The sequence below is a fragment of the Oryx dammah genome, unplaced genomic scaffold, assembly GCF_014754425.2.
Source record: "Oryx dammah isolate SB20612 unplaced genomic scaffold, SCBI_Odam_1.1 HiC_scaffold_21, whole genome shotgun sequence".
NCBI classification, from domain to species: domain Eukaryota; kingdom Metazoa; phylum Chordata; class Mammalia; order Artiodactyla; family Bovidae; genus Oryx; species Oryx dammah.
In genome coordinates this window covers 8,074,655-8,089,474 of record NW_024070205.1, presented here as the reverse complement: position 1 = coordinate 8,089,474, position 14,820 = coordinate 8,074,655, and the positions used below count along the sequence as shown (strand labels likewise).

Genomic DNA, 14,820 nt, shown 5'->3' with positions numbered 1-14,820 from the left:
CACAACATGGGAGCAGAAAGGATCCACTTCCTAAAGACAGCTGCAAATAAGGGGGTAACACCCCCCACACCATCCTGGAATTCCTAGATGGAGAAATGACTATTCCCCTCAACCAGCTCCCTGACCCACACCCTGCCTCATCCCATCCCCAAGCTGGGAAGACGCCACAGAAGTCCAGGGAAACAGCAAATGAGCCAAGATGGTGGTGGTCAGGCTCTCTCACCCCCAAGGCCTCTCGCTCCACGTTTTGTAAATACACAGTCACGTGACAGCTGAGATCACTCAGAGCACAGGGCATGTCCCTCAAGATGTACCCGCTCAGCCATGGACCACTTTTGCTCTGTAAACATGTATAAGCCCCACCCGAGAAGGCCCTTTTGCTGCCGTACCCGCCATTAGAGAATAAACACGTCTGCAGTTCCTACCACCCCTTGAGTTTTCTTCTGGCTTCCCAGCTCGAGCCTTGCCACCCTGGGTTCAGCGAATAGTGACATGCAGCAAGACAGGAAGAGATTTAGAATCCTTAGGCTCTTGGCTTAGTGGGGAGTGCTGACATGTGCTGGGAGGTGGCTGAGGCGATGAAGAGACTTCATCCAGAGACTGGGCATGCCTGCCAGAAGGAGAGACTGACGTCTCACTCCCCAAGTGGATAACCACAGAAGTGTTGGTTTGTTCTGCCCCGACCAAAGTAAAGGAACTGCAGGAAGACGGCAGGGTGGAAAGAAGCCCCAGTTCCGCTTGGTTCTCAGAAAAGCGGATTAAGGTGACTCATTGAGCATCTTACTAGCACTCACACAAAAGGGCCTTCTGCCAAAGTCAGGGGATCCCAACGCCAATTACATTAGACACACTTAACCGCTCCCTCTGCCTCCTCCCCTACCACGGGAGACACGGTTGGCGCCCAGAAAAAGGACAGAAGGGAGGGGTCCCAGAAGCGGACCACTCCTCCTCCTCACTTCCGATTGCTCAGACCACAAGGCTGGCAAGCAATGAGCTGAGGGAAAGCTTTAAATCAAATGTCTCCCTTTCTCACCATGGTATTCCCAGAAATAACCAAGTGGCACATGGTAGGCTTGATAATTATTTGTTAAATAAACAGCTTCTTGTAATCCTCACCCTCCAGTCCTTTCTGCTTCATTTCATGCATTTACTCAGTCACACCTACACAAATTTTTGTTGAAGGGTTGATTCTCTATATAACTGAATTATGAAAAGGGGATTAAGATGTGTTCCCAGCCCTCAAGAAAGTTACCAAGTACAAACTCGCAGGCAGCACAGCACTCTTGTGAGTAGTAGTATGGGAGTAACATGAAATACCAAAGACACTGACTCAAAAGATCCAATCTACTCCCTGAAGTTCTTTCAGACAGCTTTTATGATGGGTTTAGACACACAATTCTCATGCCTCCCTTTCCTGTGACCACTGACCCCTTTATCCCTCCTGCTAAAATACATTTACCCTTGATGTATCACGGGTAAGAGTTTACACACAACGTTCCCTGTGTGAGAGCCTGGAGAAAGCCAGCATAATCCATATTCCCCAGGCCAAGGAATTTCACTGTGCAATTTCACTGCACAGCCTTGGATAAGGACCTAGAGAAAGGACAAGGTAGGCATGGCCCCTCTTGGGACACCGCCATATGCAATCTGGCACAGAGGAAATGCTGCTGTTTTAGGACCCAGGTGATGCCAGGGATGTATATTTCTCCTCAGAGCATTTTACCCACGAGGAGATGGCCGTGCCTCGCAGAGAACTGAACCGCTGTAACATCTACCCAGAAATAATCACATGTGATTTACGAGACTGTCTGTTAGTGGACTCTTAGAATTAATTGGCATTTAGAGCCGCACAGTAGCAGAAACCAAACGACTCTGCATGATTCCTGGTTTCCTTGTAATCTTCAGCTTATGGTCCTTCCGCAGCCATTACTGCTTTCCACATATATTTTTGATAGGCACTTTTAATGATCATTTCCCAGCCTTATTAGAATAATAAATACATGCTCAGTATAACGAAAATCTAGAAAGTACAACAAAGTTTATAGCAGGAAAAACATGATGCATATTCTTAGCAACTCTTAATATTCTGGTATGTTTCCACTTAACCTCTGTTTAATAACTATTTGGAATTAATACACCCCATAAGTCAACTCGGTTAACAAATCACCAATATACTGGGATATAAACGGCTATCTGTAATCTCTTTGAATTATGAACAAAGCTGGTGTCTTAATGGCTGTAGAAGAACCAGTTGCTGTTTGGTCACATCCTACTCTTTGGCATCCCCATGGACTGTGGCCTGCCAGGCTCCTCTGTCCACGGGATTCTCCAAGCATGAGTACTAGAGTGGGTTGCCATTTCCTCCTCCAGGAGATCTTCCTGACCCAGGGATTGAACCCACATCTCCTGCATTGGTGGGTGAATTCTTTACCACTGAGCCACCTGGGAAGCTCAAAACCACCAGTAGATTCTGTTTTTAAAAAGCTTAAATTCAGTGGAGGGAAGACTGGTCAAGACGGTTGTTTAATGTATGAATGCAGGCCTGCTCTCTTCACTTTTCTATTTGTCTTTGCAGCAGCCCAATAGTTAGGTAACTACCGTTTCAGATATAAATCCCTTTGATTGTTTAAAGAGGCTGGCTATCCTTGTGTGACTCTGGGAGGCGCGAGCGCACGCACGCACGCACAGTGCTGGCAGTGTGTTCCTACCAACTACACAGTTGCCATTATTCATCAAGATATTTAACAAGGGCTTTATTTTCATCTCAGTTTCCATAATAGACAGGCTATGCCAATGGTATCTAAAATAAAAATTATTGGCTTACCTAACCAAGAAATCATGTAGTCCAACGTCAAAATGCCTGTGGAAGGAAGACACAGAGAAGCATATCAATAGGAGATAGTCACAGCAGTGGTGGAGTTGACGAAATAGCCATCATTTACATTCGCAGCATGGGGAACACACGAGTTACTCCATGACAGTGATTCCCAGGGTATGTCCTCTGGGGCAGCCGTGGCCTCAGGCTCTGGGAACTTGCTCAAAATGTAAATTCATCTACGGCCATACCACCCTGAACGCGCCCCATCTCGTCTGAAAATGCAAATTCTCAGCACACCCACATAAAACCAGCTGTGAAGTTCTGGGGATGAGGCCCAGCAATCAGATTTAGCGAGCCTGCCAGGTGATTCTAATGCAGAGTTGCTCACTACTCTACCATAGCAAAACTGTCTCGACAAGGCTAACCTCCTCCTAAGAGTCCAAGAGTGGATTTCACCACTTAAAAAAAAAAAAGGAGTCCTTTTATAATACTGTCTCATTTACTCAAAAATTAATGAAGTTATGCTTTAAAAACAGCAAACCACCCTGGCCAAAGGGAAGGACAGGGGTGGGCAATGGTCACCTCCAGGCCTCCATCTCCGCCCAGCCCGAGTCCCTGGAGCTTCTTCATAGGAGAGCACCACCCGGCCCCATCCAGGTCTGCTCTAGGAGGGAAGGGAGAACGCGTGTCCATGCCGGCCACTGTGCTTGGGCCTCACGCCAGCATCCAGCAGGCCCGGGGCGGTGGTGGACCCCTTCAGTAACAGCCTCCCCCGACACCACCAGACTCACTCAGTCCATCGCTGCTCTGCTCTCCCTAATGAGCATGCTTGCTCCCCCTAAACCTCCAACCACTTAGCTGGTGTCCTCTCTTACCTCTGGGTCCGGCTGTGAGTAAAATGACTGGTGGCCTCTGCCCACCAGGAAGTGATCAGTACTCCTAACACCTGACGGTGGTGGTGATGTCCCATCCACTGGACTGGCCTCCCAGGTTAGCAACCAGCCTGGGTCAATTCTGTCTCTACAGAAAGAGCACTGGACACAGAAACTCGCCCTAGACAGAGGTCCAACTGCCCGGGCCCTGACTGTCCCCCTAGCATCCGGGTCTACCCTAGCCCTGACCCTAAAACATCTCAGCCCTGACATATAATACTAAATACAATTTCTTGTGGGATACCTTTAAATGACAAGATACTTTCCAGCATCTGTTTACAGGCTATAGACACAGGGTAGGTAAGAAGAGAGAAACACAGCCAAAATATGAGTATTTCAGTTACTGTGTGACTCACCTGAAATATTTCTATAATTGAGAGAAAATCAAAGTCAAGATACCTAAATTCCATTTACTCATAAGTCTCTGAACGGAGCTCTAGAGGGGGATATACCTGCAGGGAGAGCTGATTTGTTTCAGCTGATTTTATACTGACCTGGATGAGGTCAATTCCTTAATCATATTTAACACAGATTTAACAACAACAACAAACAAACAGAAATGCTCCCTCGTCTCAACCAAAACCAAGGCTACATTGCTCAGCCACGTAAGTAAAATCTTGATATGATGGACAGTGATTGTAAATTTACCAGAACTGCGATTTGAGAGGTAATAAGTTTCACTTTCATGCATTGGAGAAGGCAATGGCAACCCACTCCAGTGTTCTTGCCTAGAGAATCCCAGGGACGATGGAGCCTGGTGGGCTGCCATCTATGGGGTCGCACAGAGTCAGACACAACTGAAGCGACTTAGCAGCAGCAGCAGCAGTGTGTATGAGTTAAAACAAAGATTTTGTCTTTTCAATTACACCACCTACAGAAAGTAATGGACTGTGCTGCAGGAAGCAGAGGATGGAACAGACACAGAGGGAATCCCAGAGACCCCCAGAACAGAGGTGGGGGAGGGGAAGAAGCCCCGAAGGAATCATGAGAAACCTAATAATTCACACGAATTATCATTTATCTAGAAGGTGGCAACTACTGTGTTCATTACTCACAGACACATGTGGTTGTCAGGGAGGTAGCTACTGGCGTCTCTATTTCTGGTGAAGGAACTACAGTTCAGAGGCTAAGTAACTGGTGCAAAGCTCACAGCTAGAACAGGATGAAACTGGGAGTCAGAGCCCTAAAAGCCTCAAGTTACTTGCTCCTCCCACTAAAATCACGAGCTCTCGCTGCCTCTCATGATTACTAATTGAAAATGGCCGTTGATTTGAAGTAACTGCTCCCTTTCCACCTCCACCTGATTTCAGTTTCTCCCAACGTGGCTGGCCTACCCCGAGGAAGCCCACCTGCCTCGCTCCCTTTAGCTCAGCAGGCACTGTCTACCTGCTTGGGTCTTAAAGTCAGCCAGGCTCTGGAAAGTGATGTCAATGCTCCGGCCTCCAGCTTCCCCAGGGGGGAGAACGGAGGTCCTTTACTCACAGGGATGGAGAAGGGAGTGGCAACCCACTCCAATATTCTTGCCTGGAGAATCCCATGGACAGAGGAGTCGGGCAGGCTACAGTCCATGGGGTCAACACTTACTCATTGGGAGGTTATGAGAATTCAGTGATAGAACAGATACAGAGCTGAGCACAGTGCCTGACGCATCGAGTACTCAATGAATAGTACTCTCCTTCCCTCCAATTTTTAAGAGTTGTTTTAATGGAAGTCCCATTCCCAATAACTCGGCAGGTAGAAGTCAAATTAAAAAGGGACATAAAAGGAAATGGCAACCCCCTCCAGTACTCTTGCCTGGAGAATCCCATGGACAGAGGAGCCCGGCAGGCTACAGTCCATGGGGGTGCACAGAGCTGGACATCACTGAAGCAACTTAGTATGCAGGCATAAGAAACACTCGTGCATTCCCTCTTTTAATCTTTACAACCACACTGCAGAAGAGGTTCCTATTTTATAAAACTGCCTGTCCTTATCCCCAGCCACCTAGCTGGCAAACTGCTGAGTTGAGACCTAGCTTAAAGCACCAGATGCCAAAGTGTGTGTTTTTTCCCTTCATGTATCCAGCCACTGACTCACTTAACAAATATTTACCTTCTGCCTACAGTGTGCCAGGTGGTGGAAATTTAGTAATGCACGGCACGTAACCTCGCTTCAAGGAGAGCAGAGCCTCGTGAAGAGGTGGCAAAGTCAACAGTGATTCAATACAGTGTGATCGACATCAAACACTGCCTCCCTCGGCGGATGGCAAACTCCGTAAGGGCAAGAACCCGAGGCAGCCACGAAGCAGATTCTCAACAAATAGCTGTTGGTGAATCGGAGACAAGCTGGCACCTGGGACCCTTTACTGCAGTGCTTGCACCTGGACAAACATCTCCTTGAGCAACAGAATACAAAGATGCTATAACAGATTAAAAATGAATGTGTGCATGGCCAGTTGGGACAGATTATGAAAAAGATACAAAAAGGCCAAAAGCCAACTCCCTTCTGAGGTGGGTGGAGCAAAAGGAGGGTCCTGTGCATGACCCCCCCCCCCCGCACAGAGCATCACGGGGGCTGGGCGGACCACCCAAGCCGCTCCTCCAGCCCGAACCACGGGTCCACCCCAACCCTCACTCCATTTAAGGGACCAGCTGGCCCTCCTTGGGAGTAAGCAAGCAAACCTGCTACTTGTTTTCCTTCCATCATGTTGCAGCAGGAGTCGAAACAACACCCTTTCCGAATTTCTCATCTGGCCTCTTTTCAATTTCTATTCATTAGAGTCCAAGAATCCGGGTGGGCAACAAATCAACCTGTGTCTGACGTGCTGTAATGAGGCACCAACGCCTCTGTCTGCCCTGGTCCTTAGCACAGGACACTGCAGATAGCAGATGCTCAAAAGTAATTATTTAACACGCCAAGTATAACCATAAATACGTAAAATAAATACCCACGGATAGAAGTGGGGCTTCTCTCCTGAAATAAGATAGCTGCCAAACTGTAGTACAATTATTCTGATCTCCTTTGGAGAAAGTAATCTCTCACAGCTACCTCCTCACAATAAACCAAGATTTCTTTATGAGGGTACATAAGCAGTGATCCTGCGCATATTATTCTTGATTCTTTCTGGAAAGTAAAAACAGGAAATCTTCCGTGTGTGTGTGATGCGGACATTCTTGTTGTCTGAACGTCAGTCAACAGCAGGAGCAGCTTGAGAGGGAACTGTGGAGCAAGGCAGGGAGTTCCTCATTACAAGGTGAGTTCAAGCATGGATTCAAAGGGTGTGTAGACGAGACTGAACTGTCAGATAGAAAACCGGAGTGAATGAACTTAAAGCTGCCACCTAGCCTCAGGCTTCTGACTTCTTCTTCCAGTCACTTTCATGAAGCATCTCTAAGTATTCAGTCACATCCACAGCAGCAGCTCATGTCTGATAACCATCAGCGAATTAGACTGAGCCTGGGCTAATGCCTCCAGGAGGCAGTGATCAAGACCATCCCCAAGGAAAAGAAATCCAAAAAGGTAAAATCGTTGCCTGAGGAGGCCTTACAAATAGCTGTGAAAAGAAGAGAAGCAAAAGGCAAAGGAGAAAAGGAAAGATGTACCCATTTGAAAGCAGACTTTCAAAGAACAGCAAGGAGAGATAAGAAAGCCTCCCTCAGCAATCAATGCAAAGAAATAGAGGAAAACAATAGAATGGGAAAGACTAGAGATCTCCTCAAGAAAATTAGAGATACCAAGGGAACATTTCATGCAAAGATGGGCTCGATAAAGGACAGAAATGGTATGGACCTAACAGAAGCAGAAGATATTAAGAAGAGGTGGCAAGAATACACAGAAGAACTGTACAAAAAAGGTCTCCATGACCCAGATAATCACGATGGTGTGATCACTCACCTAGAGCCAGACATCCTGGAATTCGAAGTCAAGTGGGCCTTAGGAAGCATCACTACGAACAAAGCTAGTGGAGGTGATGGAATTCCAGTTGAGCTATTTCAAATCCTAAAAGATGATGCTGTGAAAGTGCTGCACTCAATATGCCAACAAATTTGTAAAACTCAGCAGTAGCCACAGGACTGAAAAATGTCAGTTTTCATTCTAATCCCAAAGAAAGGCAATGCCAAAGAATGCTCAAATTACCACACAATTGTACTCATCTCACACGCTAGTAAAGTAATGCTCAAAATTCTCCAAGCCAGGCTTCAACAGTACATGAACCGTGAACTTCCAGATGTTTAAGCTGGGTTTAGAAAAGGCAAAGGAACCAGAGATCAAATTGCCAACATCCGCGGGACCATCAAAAAAGCAAGAGAGTTCCAGAAAAACATCTATTTCTGCTTTATTGACTACACCAAAGCCTTTGACTGTGTGGATCACAACAAACTGTGGAAAATTCTTAAAGACAAGGGAATACCAAACCATCTGACCTGACTTTTGAGAAATCTGTATGAGGGTCAGGAAGAAACAGTTAGAACTGGATACAGAACAACAGACTGTTTCAAATCAGGAAAGAGTGCATCAAGGCTGTATATTGTCACTCTGCTTATTTAACTTATATGAAGAGTACATCATGAGAAACACTGGGCTGGATAAAGAACAAGCTGGAATCAAGATTGCCGGGAGAAATATCAGTAACCTCAGATATGCAGATGACACCACCCTTATGGCAGAAAGTGAAGAAGAACTAAAGAGCCTCTTAATGAAAGTGAAAGAGGAGAGTGAAAAGTTGGCTTAATGCTCAACATTCAGAAAACTAAGATCATGGCATCTGGTCCCATCACTTCATGGCAAATAGATGGGGAAACAATAGAAACAGTGAGAGTCTTTATTTTCTTGGGCTCCAAAATCACTGCAGATGGTGACTGCAGCCATGAAATAAAAAGACACTTGCTCCTTGGAAGGAAAGTTATGACCAACCTAGACAGCATATTAAAATGCAGAGATATTACTTTGTTGACAAAGGTCCATCTAGTCAAAGCTATGTTGTTTCAGTAGTCAAGTACAGATGTGAGAGTTGGACCATTAAGAAGGATGAGCACCAAAGAATTGATGCTTTTGAACTGTGGTGTTGGAGAAGACTCTTGAGAGTCCCTTGGACTGCAAGGAGATCCAACCAGTCAATCCTAAAGGAAATCAACCCTGAATATTCACTGGAAGGACTGATGCTGAAGCTGAAGCCCCACTACTTTGGCCACCTGATGTGAAGAGCTGACTCACTGGAAAAGACCCTGATGCTGGGAAAGCCTGAAGTCTAAAGGAGAAGGGGGCAGCAGAAGATGAGATAGTTAGAGAACATCACTGACTCAATGGACATGAATGTGAGCAAACTCTGGGAGACAGTGAAGGACAGAGGAGCCTGGCATGGTGCAGTCAGACACGACTTAGCAACTGAACACAGCAACAACAACCTGCCAGAGTGGTGGTGCCCTCACACTTACTCACAGAGCACCCGCTCTGAGAAAGGAGGCGTCGGGCCTTCACAGCACGTCCGTGGCAGAACTCGAGCCAGAGCCCACAGTTAGATCCAGAATCGATTCTACTCTGACAGGCTGTCTGTCTTTCAGAGGCCTGGTCCCTCCTCCCAGGCTGATCCTGGCTGTTTAGGAGCTAGGAATAAAAAACAAACAAACAAACAAAAAGTAGTAAACTGTGGCCAGAAGCTGCAAACGTCCTACAATCAGTGAGATATGTTTTAGAATCTCTGTTGTCGTGGCCAGTCAGCATGACACAGACGGGCAGTATTTGGTGAGGTACCATGTTCAGATCTCAATCCTTCCCTTGTCTTCGTCAATGTACAACCCTTATGGTTTTTCACCTCCAGACTTGTTTATCCCCTAAGTGGACTGCCAAAGTATAACTGTCACATTCCTATCTGGGAAGTCTGAAGACTGATGTAGAGAGTTGGAGATAAACATTAAATCAACTCACCAGGAGAATAAAGTTCATACCTATGCTCAAGAAGTCCTGGTTAGTTCTGGCTGGGCTATCTAATTTAATGTCAAAGAGTGGAAAAGGCCTTCAAGTTTATCTGCTCTAACCTCCTCACTTGACAGATTAGGAAAGAGAGGATAAGGAAGATGAAATAATTTGAACTGCAACTATACAGCTAGCAGCAAAGCTGAGTCTAACAGTCCAGATCTCCTGGAGACCCAGTTCTTTATTCAAATGTCACAATATTGCCTTCCTCTCAGCCTCAATCAATGTCTTTATCTTCTGAGAATGCCCAGGACACAATACTTAGAACTGGCTTCTTGCTGACATCATATAATAACTGGCATCAGGTCATGCCATCTCCATTGCCATCTGTAAAAGCCATGTATATAGTCTGCAGCATGCCATTCCCTGACTTTCTCATGCTTTTCCATAGTCTGGTCCGGTCTGGATCTAGCCTGCCCATCAATTTGAGATTCAGAGCCTGCACAGTCAAGAATGAAAAGTGTTGCAGGGAAAACAGGAAAAAGTAAAAGTGAACTTAGGCCCAGTCAGACCCCAGTTGGCAGCCAAAACATATTTGCTGAAATACAGTTTGATGGGAAGTTAGAACATGAGAACTGTAGTCCTGGGAGGACATATTCTCCAAAACAAACAGAGTGAAAGCTGCTGCTGGGTTTTCACACGACAGTTCTTCCCTTGCATCAGACATGTGTATTCACCATCAGATTATCAGGGAGCAAATTGTGGGGAAATAGCCCCAAAGCCTGGAGATCTGGACATCTCACACTGGTGTAGAAAGACAGAGAAGGCACAGCGCCAGGCCTAGATGGCTCAGGAGTGAAGACCTTTCCTAAACTAGAGTTAGAAACCATAGCCCACTAGATGTGGAACTAGAAACCAAGGTGTGAACTCCAGTTCTCCCACTTAGTTGTATTTGACCTTGGGCAAAAAAATAAATCATCCTTGCTGGTCTCTGTTTCCTTCCCTGTGGCATGGAGATCCAAAAAGGAAGAAACCTAGCGCGGTTACAAGTGGTTCACAGACATTCTACAAACGTTCAAGATTATTTTCTCTCCTCCTCCGACTTTATTATGTTCCTAAAAACTCTTCCCTGAACTGCATTAATGCTATAGTCATTCATTTATCCCACAAATATGTACAGAAAGTGAAAGTGAAGTTGCTCAGTTGTGTCCGACTCTTTGCGACCCCATGGACTGTAGCCTACCAGGCTCCTGGTTGCCGTTTCCTTCTCCAGAGGATCTTCCCAACCCAGGGATCAAACCCGGGTCTCCCGCACGGCAGGCAGACGCTTTACCATCTGACCCACCAGGGAGATCCAAATGTCATGAACTGCAACAGATGCTTAGGATACAACAGTGAACAGGAAAGCTAAGTTCCTACCCCCGTGTACATACTAGAAGCAGGTCCTTTATCCAATGTGTGACTTGAAAATGTTTTCTCACGGTCTGTAGCTTGTCTTCTTATTTTCTTAAAATTGTCTTCTGAAGCACAGAAGTTTTGAATTCTTCAAAGTCCAGCTTATCAGTGTTTCTTTTATGGACCACACTTTCAGCGTTAGTCTCTAAGATATCTGAAAGTTACCTTTTGCACATGGCATGAGGTAGGGATCTAAGCTCATCTTGCTTTTCATGTCTTCACGTAAAAATACCCACGAGACATATTTGCCAACGTGAAGATCCTCGGCAGCTTGGACCAGTGCAGTCTCACTAAGTACTGAAGTGGAAGTCAAGCCAGAGTGAAGAATGGGTGGGCAGGAGGGTAAGCAGAAACAATGGGTATAAGTAACTCTGATGCTGTGTACACAGTGTGGTCCTGAAGGGGAGGAAGGAGGCGAGTAGCTTTAGAAGGATGAGACAAATAAGGTGGTTTTGTTTGTTTATCCAGGGGCAAATTTTCCACTGGGACAGGTGATGTGTGCAGAAGCCTGCAGGGTTAGTAGAGGGAGGCCTTTTACCAGAGTATGAGACAAAGTCATCCGCTGGGAAAAAAAATGGGTAAGATTTGTGTGGTAGACGTTTGCTGCTTCTGTTTGCTTGCTTGTTTGAGGGTAGGTCTGACATCCTTCAAGGGACTTACCTCTCACCCACTGTGTCCAGTGCTAGTGAGATAGTCAGTCCCTGTTCCCACTTTCCTGAGAGGTATACGACGGACAGCCAGGCTAAGCCAGTAGGATTCCTATTTTCAGGATTATATTTCAAATGTAGGTATCAAGAAAGAAAGAAAAAAGAATTGAGGCCGATTCACCCCAGATGGTGCTCTCTGATATGTCCATAACACTTTTTTGATGTGGCTATAACAAATTCTGTCAAAAAAGCAAATATCTGCTGCTTTGTTCTATTTTGTGCACAACAAGTCCTTGTCTATTAAAATAATCATAAATAATGTTTCAACAGAGCTTTACATTTACAAAGCACTGTCAGACAATTCTTAACAAACTGCAAGGAAAGCAGAACTTGTATGTTATGCCCGTTTTCTAGCTAAGGAAGCCAACACAGGGTGTCTAACAGGACCTATGCCACAGGCTCAGTAAATACGTGAATGAATAAACAAACACAAGAATGAAGGTTAAAAGACTTGATTACAATCACTTAATTAGGAAGGGACCCAATTTCAACTTGAACTCAGATCTCATTAAAAACTCAGGGCTTTTTAAGTGACATATATTGTAAATCAATATGAGATACACCTATCAAAAGATTATGTTTGTAATTTCTAGACTAGGACATTTTTTTTATTCTTAAGAAAAATACAATATAGGCTTTAGGAACCTGAAACATAGTAACGTATGAATGCTTTAATAGCGGATATTAGTTCTGAGGTTAGGACTATGGAAGAGGGAGTCCCCTCACATTAATAAGGTTAAAGCACCTACTGATGGGATGCACAGGGTCTTGTGGAAAAAAAAAAAAAAAAAGAGCCCAAAACAAACACAGTGTCTAGCAGCTCAGGAAAGAAGTATTTACATTATGACAGCAGGGGAGGCATGCAGGAAGGGCTTCCCAGAGGAGGTAATATTCTAGCTGGGTTTTGTAGGATAAATAGCAATTGGCTAGCAGTACTCTTGCCTGGAAAATCCAATGGACGGAGGAGCCTGATGGGCTCCAGTCCCTGGGGTCGCTAAGAGTTGGACACGACTGAGCGACTTCACTTTCACTTTTCACTTTCATGCACTGGAGAAGGAAATGGCAACCCACTCCAGTGTTCTTGCCGGGAGAATCCCAGGGATGGGGGAGCCCGGTGGGCTGCCGCCTATGGGGTCGCACAGAGTCGTACACAACTGAAGCGACTTAGCAGCAGCAGCAGTAGGGGGTGGGAAGTGCTCTCTAGGGAGCATGTCAGTTCCAAAGTACTTAGACTCCTCTCCCTGGAAGCCAGCTGCTAGAACCCTCGCAGAATATCACTATGGATTGGAATCTAAAATATTGCTGAGTAAGAAGACAGCTGGCTCCAGAGCCACTGGAGATGATGATAAATGTACTCTTCTTTCTGCAAGGCAGCACGTGCAGTGATGATGCCCAGAACGCAACCAGAAGCAACAAGATTAAGGAGAGAAACCATATCCCTGATGGAATATCCCTGCTGACACAGCTCGACTGATTTTTCTGCCCAGGCTGCCCCTGACAACACAACTACTGAATTATCTCCAAAAAGAGAATGAGAACCTCTGACCTTTGCCTTTTATTCCCCATTAGGAAAGATTATACAGAGACAGGGGCTTCAGCTTCTGATTTGTAAAGTAAACTGGACCCAAGATACTCAGTGTTTTAGGAACCTCGATAAAGTAGGTCAGGCCTCAAAAGGTTGGCATTGGGAACTATACAATTAAAAGTCAATATTAAAAAAAAAAAAGTCAATACTTATCCCCTAAATGCCACCAAAACACAGGAATTTAACACAGAGCAAATGTTAACACAGTCTTAAAAGCTGAAAAGTCTTCTCTGTACGTGTACATGTACATCTGATTGAAATCTTCTACCACACAGCATTTCTCTTGTGGATACAACGTTACAATGAGTGATTACTCATGCCACGTGCTTGATGAAGCTGTTCATTATGGCTTGAAAAACTGCATCACATGATTGTCAAGGATCTAGTTTCACTCTTTGGGACAGTCACCCATTTGGTTCTGCCACTCTTAGTAATCTAAGGCCAATAGGTCTGAAAAGAAATAAGACCCAAGTGTGTTTAGTGGGGTGAGGGACACAGGTTTTTCTTCTCTATACCTTTCCTCTTCTTTATACCAAAACAGAAGATTTATTATCTTAATTTGAATTTCAGAGAAACTGGTCATTATATCTAAAAATGATGTTTGATAAATAAATTTGACATTAGTATCATTCTCACTAATTTGTACCCTTTCCCTCTTCAGTCTTATTTTCATACTAATTACATACGGGAACTTGGATAAGAATGTCCCTTTGGCATTTATTTCCTCCTTGACTGTCCAAGATAAAAGCAGAAGTTCAGGGTTTTAAAACAACGGGTCCCCAAGTCTCTGTGGCCTCTCTCAAGTTAATGACACAGCCTCTCCTTAGGCATCTCTTTTACCTACACGGCTCCAACTAATCAAAGAGAGCATGGCTATTTTTCCTTCTGTAACTTTCTAACAAATTCTCTTCATTGAAATTCAGAAGGAAAAAAAAGAGACTACATAGCAGTATCTGTCAAAGGGAAGCCAGCAGACACAGGGGTAGGGAGTGCTGTGTAGGGAGTGGGGAGCGGAGCGCAGACGAGGAGGGCGCGTTGCAGGGCTGCATCAGGGCCTAAGGCTTGAGGCTTGAAGCAGCAGGACACAGATGTCTCACCCAAACCAGACAGGACATACTGCCTGGGGCTGACCAGCCCTGCAGAGCCAGCAAGGAAAGTCAAGAGACAGCAAGGCAGAGTGCCAATGCACACCAAAGCTCTGGACTTTCCATAGACCTTCGTGCAAACATTTGCTTTTGCTTCCCAAAGTTATAGTGCCAACGCCAGGTCCATGGGCCAAACCTATAGCAACTTCATTGGCGGTCCTTTGTTTAGTGTTCTGCATGTAACCAAGCAGGACCCTATGGAAGCTTCCAGGGACAGAGCCTCCCCCCGCCCCGCTCATATCCTCTCCTTTAGTTCCTCTCTGAAGCACCTAGGTAACTATATCCG

At 45.4% G+C, this 14,820-nt stretch overlaps 1 protein-coding gene across 2 annotated transcripts in view; it reads right to left on the bottom strand.

The window, feature by feature from the left end:
* The window catches only part of HHAT (hedgehog acyltransferase), a 362,562-nt gene that overhangs the window by 177,154 nt on the left and 170,588 nt on the right, over positions 1 to 14,820 (bottom strand). For both annotated transcript variants that reach the window (XM_040263100.1, XM_040263101.1), the window contains one exon: positions 2,825 to 2,860. In XM_040263100.1, coding sequence (XP_040119034.1) covers positions 2,825 to 2,860 — 36 coding nt within the window. The remainder of the gene's footprint in view (positions 1 to 2,824; positions 2,861 to 14,820) is intronic.